The 19,140-nt window shown below is 34.9% G+C and overlaps 1 protein-coding gene and 1 long non-coding RNA gene across 2 annotated transcripts in view; one reads left to right on the plus strand and one right to left on the minus strand.

Moving 5' to 3' along the window:
• MMRN1 (multimerin 1) overlaps positions 1 to 19,140 on the plus strand; it is a 61,632-nt gene that overhangs the window by 40,973 nt on the left and 1,519 nt on the right. Inside the window, exons 6-7 of the mRNA XM_082461645.1 lie at positions 2,274 to 4,262; positions 18,132 to 18,284. Of these exons, the coding sequence (XP_082317771.1) occupies positions 2,274 to 4,262; positions 18,132 to 18,284 (2,142 nt within the window). The remainder of the gene's footprint in view (positions 1 to 2,273; positions 4,263 to 18,131; positions 18,285 to 19,140) is intronic.
• Positions 1 to 19,140, minus strand: part of LOC309660823 — a 190,549-nt gene that overhangs the window by 17,991 nt on the left and 153,418 nt on the right. The window lies entirely within an intron of this gene.

Raw genomic sequence — 19,140 nt, forward strand, 5'->3', positions numbered from 1 at the left:
GTCTGATTCCTAACATTAATTATTTTATTGTGTTTCATCTAGTTGTTTTTGTCATGATAATTAAAGACAATTTTAACTAACAGGAAATGACTAAATGATCCTGTAGAAAGTGCAATAAAAATAACTTTGCTATTAAGCAGTGCCTTACACTCAGTGAAGCTAATATATTCTATTTTAAGTATAAGAAATCTAATTTTCCACATTTCATTTTCTGTGTAGCATCTAGAATGTGCTCAACGAAGATTTGTTGTATAAATGAGTGACATGTCAAATGCTAAGTAAAATTTAGAGAATAAAAATACTTTAAAACCTTTCATGTTAGTAAATGCAAAAGTTAGGACTGTTTCAGTATAATTTATCTTAACTGCAGCTATTTAATCTTTTCTAAGCCTTTCCTTAGTACTTTGGTGCTGTGTGTCACTGATTACTATTTCATACTTCACATGCTTTTATTACTTTTTTCTATTACATACAAGTTGATTTTCACTTACTTATAGTTTTTAGACTTTTAAGTTTATATCAGTTTCTACTAGGTTTAGAAATGTAAAACAAATTTTTGTACTCTGGAAATCCTAGACCCTAAAGATCAATTAAAAACATGCATCTTTAAGATCTAGGATTTCCAAGGAAATATTTATCCATTCACAGCTTTGTCTTTGTACCACATTAATTAGTATCAAGACTCTCAAGCAATACATCATTCTATCTGGTATAATTGCTCTTTCACAATATGTTTTATGTAGGTCTCTCAAGCAACTTAAATACTTTTTAAAACTTGCTTACAAAATAGAGACATGTAGAGACTATGTATTTTTATCCTATAATCATCTTTCTTGAATAGACTTCATAGTAGCCATAATTTACTTCACAATACCCCATTGTACAGACCTTCCTGATTAAAATGCTTTGTATTATGTTGCCTGTATTTTACCTTATAGATACTGGCTACATTGGCTACATGTTTGAATGAACATATCTTCCATTTATATCTGTTTCATTGCCATGTACTATAAATATGCCTCAAGCATGTTTTATTTTTCCCGTTTTCTGTTTTTGTATGTAACAGGTTTGTTTCTTTGTTTTTACATGTTTGAATATTTATTTCCTGTTCTAAGTAGTTCTGAATAGTTCAAGACCCTTTTCTTCTTTTTCCTTTTTTTTTTTTCTAATGCTACGTTTATAACTATCCATAATTCTGGCTCGTGATCATTCTATTCTTTCTAAAGGGGAGATACTAGTATGTGCTTCATTAGTGGCAAGTTTCCTCTCCTCTTTTTGTTAAGAATTAATGTCATGATATTGTAAATCAACTATATTTCAATAGAAATATTTTAAAAAAGAATTATCAAACTAAAAATAAATAAATAAAATCACCTAAAAAATTAATGTCATATTATGAGAGTCAATGTGGCTCTTAAATTTCTGTCATTTGACTTAGTTTTGTGATCCTCAAACCTCTCATTATTTTTATTTTATTGTTATTATGAACTATTGTTGAATCTTGTGATTATTACTTCATATTGTTCCTCCTCTGGGAACCTCATTAAATTTCATCTCTGCAGTCAATATATTAAATTTTATAAGCTTGAAACACAAGTTCTGAAACCTAATTACAGTTGACCCTTGATCAACATAGGTTTGAACCTCCTGGGTCCACTTACATAAGCAGACTTTTTTCAATGGTAAATACTACAGCGCTACACAATCCCCAGTCGGTTGCTTGAATCTAAGGATGTGGAACTGTGGATTCAGAGGAACCTTGGATATAATGGAGGGCCAGCTATAAATTATATGTGGAGTTTTAGCTGTGCAGAGGGTCGGCACTCCAATCCCTGCATTGTTCAAGGGTCAACTGTACTAGAAACCTAATAAACAGTCATGAGCTAACATCAGGTATTATTTACTAAGGCAGAAAGCCCCAAACCATTTATTTTTATACAAGACTAAGGCTAGAATCATTGCATACAAGGCTGTATTAACTGAAGTCGGTAGTAGTTCCTTTATGCCTTTGTCCAGAGAACCTTAGTTCTATGATTCTAGCATGTTCCCAGCAACTGATTTTTTCCCTCAGACTTATCAGTTAAGAGGGTGACCACCTTATATGAACTCTAGTAATTTTTTTAAAATTTCATAAGTAAATGCAGTCAAGAGATATTTTTATTATTTCATGTCATTTATGTTTAGTCTCAAACTTTTATCTTTTTAGAGCTATCTAAAGTTTACATTATTAAAATCATGTATCATTTATTGTTGTTTATTATTTCTTTCTCCAGGTCTAAAATCCAAAAGCATTAATGATCTGGTGAAAGATATAGTAAGAGAACAATTTAAAATTTTTCAAAATGACATGCAGGAGACCATAGCGCAGCTCTTCAAGACGGTATCAACTCTCTCAGAGGACCTTGAAAACACCAGACAGATAATTCGACAAGTTAATGAAACCGTGGTTTCAGTAGCAGTCCAGCAAAAGTCTGTTTTAATGCAAGAAAACAGGCCCACTTCGACTGATATACTGGATCTAAAAAATCGCATTGTGAATGTAAGACAAGAAATGACTTTTGCATGTGAGAAGCCTATTAAAGAACTAGAAGCAAAGCAGACTCATTTAGAAGGTGCTCTAGAACAGGAGCGCTCAAGGAGCATTCTGTATTATGAATCCCTCAACAAGACCCTTTCTAAAATGAAGGACGTGCAGGAGCATCTTTTATCAACGGAACAAGTATCAAATCAGAAGAGTGTTCCAGCCGCTGAATCAGTTAGCGATAACGTCACTGAATACATGTCTACTCTACATGAGACTGTAAAGAAGCAGGGTTTGATGCTGCTGCATATGTTCGATGATTTGCACACCCAAGACAGCAAGATTAACAATCTCACCCTTGCTTTGGAGATGGAGAAAGAATCTGTCAGGGAGGAATGTGAAGACATGTTATCCAAGTGCAGAGATGATTTTAAATTTCAAATTAAGGACACAGAAGAGAATTTACAAGTTTTAAACCAAACATTGGTTGAGGTTCTCTTTCCAATGGACAATAAGATGGATAAAATGAATGAGCAACTAAATGATTTGACTTACGATATGGAGATTCTTCAACCCTTGCTCGAGCAGGGAGCACCGTTTAGAGAGACAATGACATATGAGCAACCAAAAGACGTAGTAGCTACAAAGAAAAAAGTGGAAAATTTGATTACTGCTGTTAGCAGTCTAAATTTGCTTATCAAAGAACTTACAAAAAGATACAACTTACTTAGAAATGAAGTACAGAGTCGTGGGGATTCCTTAGACAGACGCATCAATGAACATGCCTTAGAAATGGAAGATGGTCTAAATAAGACAATAACTATTATAAATAATGCCATTGACTTCATTCAAGATAACTACATGCTAAAAGAGACTTTAAATACAACAAAGTATAATCCTGAGGTCCATCACAAATGTATCCAAAATATGGAAACTGTTTTGACATTTATTTCTCAATTCCAACGTTTGAATGAGTCTATTGAGATTTTGGTCAATGACAATCAGAGATATAACTTTGTTCTGCAAGTTGCCAAGGCCCTTGCATATATTCCTAAAGATGAAAAACTAAGTCTGTCCAACTTTCAAAAGATTTCTCAAATGATCAATGAAACCAGTTCCCAAGTGATAAAATACCAGCAAAATATGAGTCATTTGGAGGAAAAAATACTCTCAGCCACAAAAATTTCCAAAGATTTTGAAACTCGGTTGCAAGGCGTTGAGTCTAAAGTGACCAAGACGCTCATACCTTATTATGTTTCACTAAAAAAAGGCTTTGTAGCTACAAATGAGAGAGACCAGGCTCTACAACTGCAGGTACTAAATTCCAGATTTAAAGCCCTGGAAGCAAAATCCATTCATCTTTCCATTAATTTCTCTTTACTTAACAAGACTCTCTATGAAGCTTTAACAATATGTCATGATGCTTCTACAAGTATATCAGAACTGAATGCTACAATACCCAAGAGGATAAAAGGTTCCCTACCAGATATTCAGCTTCTTCAGAAAGGTCTCACAGAATTTGTGGAATCAGTGATTGAAATGAAAACTCAAATTGCCCTATCTAATTTAACTCGGTATATAAATCAAGCATTGTCTGGTAGTCTTGCAAATATTGTCAAGTCACAGAAGCAAATAAAGCCATTGCTGAAGAAACCCAATACACTTAAGAAACCAACAGTGAATGTGACCACTGTCCTGATGGGCCGGACCCAAAGAAACACAGACAGCATTCTACTTCCTGGTAAGCTATTGTTAAAAAATAACTTTTAATCTCTTTTCCTATTTAAGTGGTGTTTAGTAGGTCTGTATGGTTTAGCAAGAGCATAAGATATAAAGAGCACTTACTTAAACTTGAGTAAATAGTTAAGAAATTCAAAGATCCCTGATATATTATTTGAATCTGATTTTATCCTATATAAAGCAGGCATCAATACAAAACAACTGTTTATAGTGTAAATATTTTTCTACATGTTTCTTAACTTTTTATCTGACAAGACCCCTATAAAACAATCAAGTTTGCCCTTGTAGAACATTTTTCTTTGCATGTGTAATTAAAGGAAGCTATTAGACAATGAGCTCCCTGATGAGTAAGACCAGATTGTATCCTATTCATTTTGGTGTTACCTGGCAAAGTGTCAGTATGCAATAGGAACTCAGTGAATATCTGTTGAATGACTGTCTGGCTGAGCGAAGGTACAGTGAGCAGGTATTCAGTTTGGGCAGATCACAGAAGGCCTTGAATGACAAGCTAAGTATCTTAGTCCCTTTGGGCTGCTTTAACAAAACGCCACAGACTGGGTAGCTTAGAAACAACAGAAATTTATTTCTCGACGTTTTAGAGACTGGAAAGTCCAAAATCAGGGTGCCAACATAGTCACATTCCGGTGAGGGCCCTCTTCCAGGTTCACTTGGTTCCAGTAATTGCATGCTGTGTCCTCACATGGCAGAAGGGGTGAGGGAACTCTGGGGGGTCTCTTTTATAAGAACACTAATCCCATTCATGAGGGCTCCATCCTTATCTCTTAAGCACCTCCAAAGGCCCCACCTCCTAATATCAGCAACTCTGGAAGTTATGATATCAACATATACATTTTGGGGAGATACATTCAAGGCATGCAGACATGATTTTGTAAAGAGTGGTCTTCGAAAATTTCAAGCAGAGCATTGGGTATGGTGAGAACTGTGTCTCAGAAGCACGAAGCTAGCAGTAGTGTGTAGTATGACCACAGAGAAGAAATCAGAGATACCAGTTAGGACACTATTGGCAAGATCAATGGGAGCCAGATCTTAGGAAGAGGTAGTTGAATCAGAGGAGATGGGTATGAATAGTGTCATGAAAGTAATATCACCAGAAACAGAAAGATTGTGGGAAAATTAATGGTCTAAGGAACAACAAATCATGATTCTGGTCCTAGTTATTTCCATATGTTTCTGTGTAGCCTTGAGTAATTCACCTCTCTGGGTCTCGGCTTCTTCCTTTTATGTGATGGGATTGCAATAGGTATTTTTCTGAGCTCACTAGTAGAAATATGTTGCAGGCTGGATTGCTGTAAAAAAACATGAGCTTTTCGCAGCCTGAATACACAGCACTTTGGGAGGGGAGAGATCTAGAATATACTGAGGTTTTGCATTTGGGAAATGAGAGGGTAGAAGTACCATTGACAGATGTTGTAAACACCAGAGAAGCATACATTTGGGAAGAAAGAAGAATTTAGTGTAGTGCATATAAACTACTTAATAGTCTCGCTGTATGAAAGAAGTGTTTTATTAAGATGTCTGGCATATGAGTAATATTAAATAATCTTTCCACAATGAAAAGAATAGCTACGGACTCTTACTAAAAGAAATGACAGTGAACCTCTCATATGAGTCTGCTGTTAAAATATACACTCATTTGGATGAATTTTGAATTTTATTGCTTTTTCATTACAAAAGGGTAATCATTATCCTCCTTAATATGACCCTTCATGTTTAATCTCTGAATGTTCAGATAATATGAAAAATCACAGAATAATACAAAGTTGAGTTGTCTCTTGACAATTTAAACTATTTTATTTATTTATGACTCCTTCCAAATTAATCTGACCCAGGAGGACTAATCTTACCATGTGGGATCACAGAACAAATTATTTAGGCTTACATGTTTCCAAGAGAAAAGTAGTATTTCAGTACAAGATGTTCTTACAATAATAATTTTAGGAAAAATATTGAGTTGTTCTTTCTTCATACTACTTTAATCCTTGGTCCTCTTGTGGCCACTGCAAATGAGTTTCAGTTAAACTCCACAGGATGTGTGATCATACACCAGGCGAACTGTGTCATTTTTTTTTCCCTTAAACCAAAAAATACCCGTATCTATCCAGTAAGTATAAATTTAAATAGCTTCAAAATTAATTGACTTGAGACTCAATAGAACATAAGAAATAATAAACTTTTAGAGTACAAAGAATGCATGTTAGGAGCTTATAAAAATTGCATTGAGATATTTATATCAAGTTGACTCAATATTGGGCTTAATGGGCTAATAATTAACTTAGTACTGATTCTCTTTTTTTAATGATGCCTGGATATAATTGTTTCTTGTTCCTTTATTTACTGTAAGTAGAATTTTTATAGGCCTCAAGTTAATAATTAATTAAAAGTTCTTTATCTTTGTAAAGATAACCCATAATGATGTCAGGGCAATAACGGTATATTGGTCTAATTTCATATGGGGGGCAGATATTCACTGTATCCAGGATCAGCAACAAAAATGTGTGAGGCCCTTTCAAGTGGATGCGTAGGTATGTGTGCTCATTAAGCCAGCTCTGCTTCTATGGGTCATAAAACTGATGGTATTCACTGAACAGCTGAGCAGGTAAAGTCTGTGCAAGATAATAAAACCAGTGGACTCAGGCTAAATTCTCCTCTAAGAATAAACCAATTGCAAAATAAACTACTCCCTTTGATACCAACTGTGAGACACACTGACACACTAGTTAAATTTGGCTGTGTTTCCTCTGACTTTTCCTATGATACTGTAAATACTGTCTAGCCACATTACTCCCCTACCTAACACCAGAAGGTAATTTATCACGATTTTACAAATCTCACAATAATATTATTCAGATTATAGCCACTATCATTTGCAGAATAAATGCAGTTTGTAGAAAGAAAAACCACAGAAACATAGTTTTTAAAATTTAATCTTTTTTTCTCTTTTTTTAAATTGAAGTATAGTCGATTTATAATATAGTGTTAGTTTCAGGTGTACAGCACAGCGATTCACTTATACGGTTATACATATATGTTCTTTTTTAGATTCTTTTCCCTTATAGGTTATTACAAAATGTTGAGTATAGTTCCCTGTGCTATACAGTAGGTCCTTGCTGTTTGTCTATTTTATATAGTGTGTATATGTTAATCCCAATCCTCATTTATCCCTCCTCCCTCCCCCTTTCCCCTTTGGTAACCATAAGTTTGTTTTCTATGTCTGTGAGTCGCTTTCTGTTTAATCTTAATTTGAATAACTGATAACCTCCTTTGAAGCCTAATAATAGTAATACTATAATGACGTAATATTGGATACCATTTATTAACACTTACTACATCCCAGGCACTGTAAAAATTCTACTACATATGTTCTTTCATTTAATATCTAGGAGGTAGCTATCATTATTCTTATTTTGAAGATGAGTAAACTAACCCTCAGAGAGATGAACTAAGGTATCCTGCCTAAGGTCATGCAACTAGTAAGTGATGGAGCCTGACTCCTGGTCTGTTGGACTCAGGGCTCCGCTCAACGACTGTACTGAAGTAGATTGTGACGTCTATTCACCTGCCTTTCTCTTCCTTCTGCTTGTGTTTGATGAATCATATCTATCTCAGAGTCTGGCCATATCTGAATATTCCGTATGGCCAGAGTTGATATTCCCAGGGAGTTTGCTTTCTTGAGGATCCAAATATTACCACTTGTTTCTGCATTGACCAGAAGGAAGTAAAAGGGATACTTTCAGTTTAGCTTTTCTGTGTCAATGGCCAGTGGGCAGTTGTCATTGAAAGTTGGCATCAGTTGTTCACCATATCTTCTTCTTTTTTTTTTTTTTTAATTTATTTTAATTTATTTATTTTTGGCTGCGTTGGGTCTTCGTTGCTGCGCGTGGGCTTTCTCTAATTGCGGCGAGCGGGGGCTACTCTTTGTTGAGGTGCACAGGCTTCTCATTGCGGTGGCTTCTCTTGTTGCAGAGCACAGGCTCTAGGCGCACAGGCTTCAGTTGCTGTGGCACGTGGGTTCAGTAGTTGTGGCTTGTGGGCTCTAGAGCACAGGCTCAGTAGTTGTGGCGCACGGGCTTAGTTGCTCCGCGGCATGTGGGATCTTCCTGGACCAGGGCTTGAACCCGTGTCCCCTGCATTGGCAGGCGGATTCTCAACCACTGCGCCACCAGGGAAGCCCCACACCATATTTTCTTTGAGCTGATGCAGTAGGAGGTAACATTCAGAGTTCTCTTCCATATCGCTTTCTTCTGAGCCATTCCCACATTCAGTTATGCTAATTATGATTCCTCTCAGGCCAATGCTGATAAACTGTTCTGGTCGAATCCCTAAATATTTGATTTGTTTCTAAACAATAGTCCAGTAGACACCAAGAGGATTTTATTTCCTCTTTGAAGATTTGTTTGTGGAGCAATTGGCAGATTTGACCCTGCAGAGCAGGTTTGGCTGCTTGCCTTGCAAGAGGAGCTGAATCCTGAACTGAATTGTTGTAACGATGTCAGCAGCATGGCTGAGGATGCGCCCTCCGCTCGTGAGACCATGGACTTTTCATTTTAACCGTTCCTCCAGTATTTACCAAGTATATTTAACTCGCCTTAATAAACCTCTTGTATTCATCACTGTCACTTTAACTACTCTTCTTAAGAAAGACTACATTCTGTAACAGATTTGGCAGTATACCAAATACAACTTTTTAAATTATCATTTCTGTGAATATAAGCAATTTAAAAGAAAAACTAAGAACCTAGTGAATATTTTACTGTCTTACATCACTTTAAAACCATTTCTAAATTTTGTGACACAGCATAGAGGCAGTTGTGATGACTAAGAAGCACTGAACTTGGAATCAGGAAAACAAAGTTTAAGTCCTGACTAGCAATGTGTTTATTTGTAAAAGTCATTTATTTTTCTAAAACTTACTTTCCCCATTTATAAAATTAGAATAACATATCTACCTTACAAAGTTTGAGAATCAAAGAAATCAACTTTCATACAGTGTATTATTGAGGTAGTTATGACTATATGATACAATTTTCTCAGCTATATTCAATGTTTATATTTTATTTTCTCTAAAAATTTCACTTAATATTTGATACGTAATTATTTCCATGTAGCAACATAATTTAAATGCTCATGGTATTCCATTGTTCCATCTTTAATTTATGTCACTGTGTTTTAAACTCAGCAAATGTTGATAAATGAGCTTATGCTTACCACATAATAAATCAAAAAGAACAGGATTAAAAATATAAAGGCTTAAATGTATAAAAATGCATGGGTACTGACAAGCACTAAAAAATATCCACAAAAGTTTTAATAAGAGTTTTTTCCAAGGTATTTCAGCTCTTTATATGCTTTTCCACATCATAAAAATAAACATTCTCACATATACCTCAGGATAAGTTGACTTCTATACAAAATATTGAATATAAGCTAATTAAATTTTGAAGGATAGCTACTTGAATTGACTTTAGAATGTGTTTTGTAAGGTATCCAAAATGACACACAAGCTTGCTATGCTAGAAGCATTCATGGGATTCAGCATTTAGTTATACACACAGCTAAGGATTATTATAGTGAAATAATAGATGATAGGATCAGCAAGGGGAAAGACCCAGGCAGAGTCTGGAGAAATCCATGCATAGGCTTTCTTATGCTCTCTCCCTCCCATGAGGGGGTGTACTTCTATGTGTTCTGTTTTCCAGTCACCAAAAAATGCAGTCACATGTGTGCAATTTTTCTGCCCAGAGAAGACCCTCAGATATTAAGCTCTCAAGGGTTTTATTGGGGCTCACACTGTTATAACAATGTACCATAGATAAGGTGGCTTATAGTCAAGGGAAATTCACTTCTCACAGTTTTGAGATCAGGCTGGCATGGTCAGGTTCTGATGAGAGCCCTCTTCTGGATTGCAGACTGTCAACTTCTTGTTTTATTCTCACATGGCAGAAAGGGAAGGAGTGAGAAAGTTCTCTGGGGTTCCTTTTAAAAGGGCACTAATCCTATTCATGAAGGCGCCACCCTAAATACCTAAATGACCTAAATACCTCCCACAGGCCCCACCTCCTAGTACCATCACCTGGGGAGTGAGGAATTCCACCTATGAGTTTGTGGGGGACACAAACATTCAGTCCATAATAGGGCTGGTCACGTAGGCACCCTCTGTTGAGCACATACCAAAACTCCATACTCTAAAAGGAAAGTAGACATTCAGCATAAACCATATAGCTTCTCCGAAGAGTCAGGGCACTGCAAAAGACACTTTTTAAATAGTTAGAGAATAGAGAGAAGCCAAGTTCCCAGGCATAGATCAAGGGAAAATCCTTGCAAGTCGGCCTTTCTAAAGGCAGCAGTCTCAGGCCTGTTATATTGACTCTTTTCTGCTCATGATATTAAAGATATTCTTTGTGTCAGAGTTGGTTAGCAAACCTGTCTTCTGGGGACAGCCTCCCCAGTATGTGTCAATAAAACATATCAGTATTGAAAAGAATATTAAATGAACTAGTTTTTGTTCATTGTTCCCTGGGAGAAGAAAAGACTCCCCTAGCTTTCCAGAGGATGCCCCTTTGTAAGGAAGGATGACAGTTGAAGAGAGGATGCTGACAAAATTGACAATCCTTTCCTGCTTCATGTCTTGCAATAAAGTGACCATGGTACCTAAGGTGAACAGTCAGAAACTCATGCATTTGACACTCACATCTGAACCAAAATTTATGACACATGGTCTGACAATAAAAAGGAAATGGGACAGGATACCAGGTTCCATTTACATAGTCACTGCATATGCTGGGATTCGTTTTCTAACAAGAATCACAGGAGCTATTTCTCAACAATAGACTCTTTCTTTGACACCAAATTTGATTATTAACTGGTCTGTAATTAAATACACTGAATAGATGTCTTTCCACCAGTCCCTGACAACACTGTAAGTTCAAAATTGCACATGATAGTATTATTTTGTGCTGTATTGATTATCAAACATGAAAAAGAATGTGCTGGGATTATTAAATCACAGATTGTGACCATGTGGCACAGCAGTTTGAGTGGACATGATACTCGCATCTTGACAAAAAAATTGCAGCATAAAAAAATAGCTCTGCCGTATATTAACTGCGTATGAAATTTGAAAAACATACCCTAAAAGTTGTAATTGCCAGTTTTACTATACACAGCCTCAAAGTGCATCTGAATGGAAATAATAAGTATTTTATTATAAATTTAATTTGAATTATTCAAAGCTGTTTATTCTGAATATCATTGTTTTAGGGGAAAATATCACATGGCACTTTGTTGATACTGTGGATTAATGAAAACTCAAGTCTCTTCACCTCTCGAACAAATTACCAGAAAAATTATTACACGGTGTTTGGACAGCTAAAGAAATCAGTGAAAGAAAGTTATTGTGTGTCACTGTGCCAGAGTCATATAGGAATTAAAATACACACCTAACTTTTACAAAAAAGGAAATCAATTTTTATAGTTAATCAACAGTCCTTTAAGAACTCTTTTCTAGGCTTTATAACCCTAAGCAAGTGTTAAATTTAAAAATTTTCATGGATATTTAGATTCGAGAGGCATCAGCACAAATATTGTGCCAATAAAATCAGGTATCGTTATAGATGCTTTGGATACATCATAACATTTTAAAAAATTTCTATCTTCTTGGAGTTTACACTCTAGCAAGGATAGAGAAAAAAAAACATAAGTAAAAATGTAAATTACATAGTATGTTAAAAGGTGATAAGTATTATGCATAAAAGAAAAAGCAGAGAAAGGTAGAGAAGCAGAGTTTTGTGGGATGTGCTGAGTGTGTTGGGAGCCAAGTGCAGCATTATTAAATAAGATGGTGGGATAGGCTTCAACTGTGGGAAAAATAGTGAATTCTGCAGGCAACTGGGGATATAATGGAAACTTTGTTATTTTGTTGTAACAAAAGTTGACAGTGGAAGATGTACCTATAGAGTAATGTGATATTTGGTTGTTATGTTTTATGTTTTAAAATTTTTTCCATGTGCTTTTGAACACTATGTTGTTATAATGCTGTTTTGAATGTGAAAGAAAAGAAACATGCCACAGCATATACTAAGCACTAAATGAATGTTATAGGAGTTCATTATCATAAGAGTTTCGTGTCTTACTGAGAACTGGATGTTTGGGCAAATCTCATGGAAGAGGTAGCTTTGGGCTGAGCATTTATTCAACCATTTACACATTGTGTTGAGTATAATATGTTTAAATTCATCCTGTTGGTAACAATTAAAAATTTTTGAGCAGGAGTATGACGTCACCTTGTATGTGCATTATTAAGATTTATTTTGAGTTCATTCACAGATCAGTTAGAAAATTATTACAGCAGCCCTGGCTTGAATAGATTAAGACTTCAAATAGTGATAGAGAAAGGAACAAAATGGAAGCTAGGAATGTTAGTTAAAAGTGAATATATATTTAGTAGAAAACAGCTAATTGAAAATACAAACTCTTAGAATAAAGAATAACACCAAAGTTTAAATAAAGCATCAGTGATGGGAAGTTGGTCATTCCATTAATGGAAATAGGAAGGTTAAGGAGGAAGTACAGTTGTACACAGGAGGAGAAGTTTATTCTGTGATACATGAGTTTAAAGATCTCTTATCCCTATGGAAATATCCAGAAGTCATTTACAAATGTAGGTCTGGAACCAAAAGAGGGCTTGTAGCTAAAAAGTGGAAATTATTGCACAGAGGTGATATCTGAGGGCAAAGAAGTGAATTAGGTAGCTAGAGAAAAAGAAGAGAACTGAAGACAGAAACATGGAGATTTCCTTTATTTGAAGAGAGCACTGGGGTTGGGGGAGGAGTAATCAGCACCATCAGAACAAGGAAAGTGCGTGATTCTCTGAACTCAAAGTCTTTAAGAAAAAGAAAAAGACAAAAAGACATAATGATGTAGGAGACCTGTGCAAACAAAATAATAGAAGTAAAAATATTGGGGAGAGGTTTGTTTTTTTATGGTATGGTTTACCTAGAGTTCAGTTCACTGTTTTTGATGTGCAGTCTATGAATTCTGACAGATGTGTAGTCACGCAATCACCACAACAATCAAGATGAAGAACAGTTCCATCACCCCCCAAAATTCTCTTACGTAACTCTGTAGTCAAACCCTACCTCCACTCCCAGCCACTGGCAACCAGTGATCTGTTTTCTTCCCTTACCCTTTTATCTCTTCCAGGCTATTTTTTAAATTAAATCATACACTGTGTGTAAGCTTTTGAGTCTGGCTTCTTTCACTTAGTATAATATGTTTCAGATCCGTCCATGTTGTTGCATGTATTCCTTTTCATCACCAAGTAGTAGTCCATTGTATGGCTGTACTACAGTTTGTTTACCCATTTAGTAGCTGAAGGATATGTTGGCTGTTTTCAGTTTGAGGTGATTGTGAATAAAGTTGCTATAAACATTCACATACAGGTTTTTGTGTACACATATGTTTTCATTTCTCTAGTTAATATGTACCAGTAGCATAGCTTGGTTGTAAGATAAGTACAGTTTTAACTTTATAAGGACAGGCCAATCACTTGCTATTTCCATGAATAATGTAGGAGAATTCTAATTGCCCCACAACCTTGCCAGCACTTGGCACTGTCAATTTTGTTTATTTTACCATTTTAATAAGTGTATTACTGTATCTAATTGTGATTTTATTTTGCATTTGCCTAATGACTAACGTTGTTGAGCATATTTCAATATATTTGCCATTTTTAATACTTCTTTTGATTGAAGATTATGAGAAAAAGGCAAAACAGATGATAATATCAAATAAAAAACATTAAATTTTCTGGGTCATAGCTTAAGATAAATGAAAACAGTTTAATGACAAGGGTTATAGTAAATCATCTGGGACAGGGCTACTTCATTTGGTAAAGATTGCTGATATGATTAAATGAGCTTTAAATTATATTTGAAAGGTTGAGAAAAAAGATCCCAGAAACAATATCAAGAACAACAGATGTGATTTAAAAAGAAGAACAAAAATTAAAACTGACAATTGAGGGAAAAGTAGTAAAGATGGTTGGAAACAATATTTCCATCTGTCTATACACCAATGAACAGAATATGAGTGATTTGAGCAATGAATTTGAAGATTTAATATAAACAACTGTTCACATTTCTAGAAGTTGTTGAAAAGGGACATATGAAGTATTTTTAGAGCAATGGAAGGATAAGCATTATTTGATAGGTATAATTTTGATAAATGATGCAACAGAATAGCATTGAAAATTAATGTATCCATTGGTATGAGGGTGAAAACATGTTAGAGAGCATTGGCATCAGGAGGAAAGATAAAGAAAAATTCTAATGTTGTGTGGATACAGTATTTACAGCAGATACTGGTGGATTTGTATAATGTTTTCCTCTGTGTATGACAAAACTCACCCAGAGGCAGTGATAGGTCTCCTCAGTAACCTGCTGCAAACTCCATTCTGCCCTAAGCAGGGATCAGAGTTATCTGCCCTCTACAACGTTACTGTTTAAATGAAGAAATAAAAAAATAAAATACTGATGCTAAAATAGAACTAAGCTTTACAAATTTAAAAATAATTTAAATAAGTAATTAAGAAAAGTAAAACATTATGTTATGTAAAACATATTATATATGACATGTTAGGGGTACTATAAATAAAAATAGAAGACATCAATATAAAGTGCCCTTTCATTTTATTCATCAAATACCTATCGAATAAGTGCTGAATGAGCGCCAAGAAAGGTTGAGTGGACAGAGTAGTAAATTCAACACAATCCCTCTTCTCATGGAGTTCAGACATTAAGCAAGTAATTAAAATAAAGAATGGTAAATATTGGCAAAGACAGTGTTTTGAAAATGTAAGGAGCTCTTCAATCAGTTCAAATTTAACATGAATATTTATGAAATATGGAAGTAGGATTAATAGAAAAGTGTAACTTGAGCACACATTAGGGCACAGAAAGCAAAGACCAGAACAAATTGAGACTTATGAAACATTCTAAGACAGTGGTAAAAGAATGTTAGTCATGTTCAGAGCAGGGAAATGAATATTAAAAGATTAGTTATACTCTTTGCACAAGATAGTAGAATGTTGAGTTGGCATAACTTAACTAATTGTACGATCTCCAACAAAGAAAATAAATGGACTGAAAGGAGTTTAAGAGGTTATGGAAGCCCAAGGTAGAAGCTGTGGAGTTTGCTTGAAATAATTCTATGTCTCTAGAAAAACATGCCAGTGACATCATAGCAACAAACTCTACGTGATGTTTGAGAAACTGTGATGAAGGGATAAGAGTATTAGATTAAGGATGAGGTCATCTACTCCATCTTCCATTGATTTGTTTATTCAACTTTAAAAAGACAATTTAGCACTTCTATATGTCAGGCACTGTGCTAGTCAATAGTGACACAAAGTTTAAGAAATGGAGGACCTGAGCCCTCACCTCACAAAAGCCCACACTCATTGGAAGTAAGAACAAGTGAGCAGTTACAGTAGGGTATGATCAATTCAACAGAACTTCAGAGCATCAGACAACAAATAAGAGAGAGAATTCACACAATTAATTCTATCAAAAGGGATGAGGAAAGCTGTCAGAAAGAAAATGATGCTTTATTGGAGTCTGATTTTTGCTGTTAATTCAAGAAGAAATTGCCTATTGAACACAAATATGTACAGAAACTTATTATAAAGGTACCTAACCATTTTTTAAGTATTTTAGTAATAAAGTAAAAAAATATGAGTCAGATGATATACAAAAGTAGATTTGTAGCTGGTTGTATAATGAAATACAAATAGTAACTTTGTATTTCAAACATAAATACAAACATAACTTTAAATGGAGTATAGTTTGTTAAAATATTGCATCGTTATATTGTACACCTGAAACTAATAACATAACACTGTAAATCAACTACACTTCAAAAAAATTTTTTTAATCCTAATTATACAGGCATGCAGTTTGGTCACATTTTATATGAATTAGAATTATTAAATATGAGGTAGAATTATTTAAAATATTTATAGATCTCACTCTTGAGACAAATGTTAAAACAAATAACCCTAAATTTAAAAATCATCAGTGACCATGATTTGAAATGAGTGAATTGTAAACTGTTTACACAATTTCCACAAGGTGGAGCCATAGTGGTAACTGTGGCCAGTAATGTATTCTTCCAACCTTTTCTCTCCACATAATTATGAATTATGTTTATAACCATATTCACAATTTGAGGCTTCCTAAATAACTGAAATTATTCTATATCTAATAAGTGAACTGAAACTTGCCGTCTTCAGCAAATCAAACATATTGGGGATTTACCCCACTCTTTTACTGCTGTCTAATATTCCTTGATGAAAAGATACTATAATTCATTTAATAAGTCCCTCATCAGTGGTCATGTAGGTGTCCTACAATTTTTCACTAGTGCAAGTAATATCATAAAGAACTTTCTTAAATAATTATCTTTGTATACATATGCAAGGGTGTCTGGAATATATATTCTGGCCAGGAGAAATTTCTGGCTCCAAAGCAAATGAACCTTTTAAATTCTGTCAAATATGGTCAAATTGTCCTATTCGAAGGTTCCAACAATATAAGCTCTAACCAACATTGTATGAGAATGCCCATTTTCCTTCATATTGTATGATTATTTTGTTTTTAAATGTTGCCACCTGATAAAATGTTGTTGATGGTAATTTGTTATTCCTTAATTAGTAGTGAGGTTGAATAAGTTTTGAAAATTTTAATGAGCTTTTGTAGTTTTTTTTTTTTAATTTTATTTATTTATTTATTTTTGGCTGCGCTGGGTCTTCGTTTCTGTGCGAAGACTTTCTCTAGTTGTGGCGAGCGGGGGCCACTCTTCATCGCGGTGCGCGGGCCTCTCACTATCGCGGCCTCTCTTGTTGCGGAGCACAGGCTCCAGACGCGCAGGCTCAGTAGTTGTGGCTCACAGGCCCAGTCGCTCCACGGCATGTGGGATCTTCCCAGACCAGGGCTCGAACCCGTGTCTCCTGCATTGGCAGGCAGATTCTCAACCACTGCGCCACCAGGGAAGCCTGCTTTTGTAGTTTTTGTTCAATGATTTGCTAGTTCATATTATTGGCCCACTTTTCACTATTTTTACAGGGTTACATACTTTTTCTTCTGGATTAGTCAGAACTTTTCATTTGCTATAATTAGTCATTAGATTGTTGTAGCTGTTAAAAAAATAGTTTCTCTTAATCTGGCACTTTGAAATTCAATAATGGGTGGTTTTCATTGCAAATGAGTTTTAATTCTTAGGTCATCAAATGTCAGGATTTTTCTTTTATGGCCTCTGGGTTTTGTTTATTTTGTTTGTGTTGAAAGAGCTTTCCAAAATTTTAAAGCTCAACAAAGATACTCTCTTTATTTGATTGTAATGCAATCATGTATGTTTTTTTCACATTTAGTATTTTTGCACACATGGAATTTATATTTTTATGGATATCCAATTAGCTTAGCACCATTTACTGAATAGACTTTTTTTTTTTTCTCCAATGATTTGAAATATTACTTTTGTCATGTACTGGTTCCAAATATACATGATTGTGTGTCCAGATAGTCTATCTGTTCTCCAGTTGACCAAAATCTTAATATTTATCACACATAAATGCAGTGAATCACAGAATTAGTCCCACTTCCAAAAAGCAGGAAAGGGCTTCAGAAGAAGCAGCTCAGGTAGTTCAGAGATTCGCATGAAGTCCCATGATTACATTGGTGGGTGTCCTGGGCCTGGGAATGCATTTTCCTTATTTCTAATTCTGCTGCAAACTATGATTTGAGATCAACAGGAAAATAGGTCACTTTTACCCTCTTTTATCTTGATTCTTTTTCAGTAACAGAGGAGTATTCAGACTGTAGTAGATCCCCATGCCAGAACGGGGGCACATGTATAAATGGAAGAACTAGCTTTATCTGTGCTTGCCGACATCCTTTTACTGGTCACAACTGTACTGTCAAGGTGGTGGAAGAAAATACTTTAGCTCCAGGTAAGAAAGTACACGCATCCTTGGATTTGCTCAATGTCATAAAAACAGTTTTTGAACTGTTTACGAATGAATGTTTAGACCTGCTTCATCTGGACTCACTTGAGGATTAATTCCTTTTACTTCTCAAATTAACTGAATAACATACATGATTTTGTCAGGTAAACTCATTGATATACACTAGTTGAAATTTTCAATATTGGTATAATAGAGGCAGTTTATTGAAAACTCCCCCCCACTTATTTTTTTCCTAGTGCATCTTAAAAGAAAATACATATATATATGTATATATATGTCGAACTAGTATAAACTTTTTCTCCTCAAACAAGTTGTTAAAGAATACGTCTTTGATTCATATCAGATCTGATCCTTTAAATGAAGCCATAATAAGTGAATAGCAGTATGTCTTCTATGAAGGTCGAGTTCATAGTGTCATTTTGACTGGCTAAGGGCTGTTAGAACATGCTCAGATGTATTGAGTAGAACAAGATGCCTTTTTGCCCATTTACTTTCGTAAGTATTGGTTGCTATAGATTTACTTCCAGAGTGTACCATTTCTGATTTTTATACAAGAAAATGTGTGCAGGGCTTAAAATATATTCTCTTTAAAATGACAGCAAAAAATGTGTTGCAGATCAGCCTTTTCTTAATAGTGCGCTGCATAATAAAGAGTAAATTTTTTAGTCTGTTTTTAAATCTCAGCCTTTGTAAGTACATTTGGCATTAATTACATAGAAGATGGCTTTTGTCTACTTCTCGATTGTGCATACAATTTCATTGGGTTTCTGTTTTAGCCTCTAGAAACTGTTTGACAAGGTGCTGGAAAAATTGTTTCTGCATCATGTCAGCTTTAATTCCT

This window comes from Balaenoptera physalus (genome assembly GCF_965194825.1).
Source record: "Balaenoptera physalus genome assembly, chromosome: 5".
Taxonomy (NCBI): domain Eukaryota; kingdom Metazoa; phylum Chordata; class Mammalia; order Artiodactyla; family Balaenopteridae; genus Balaenoptera; species Balaenoptera physalus.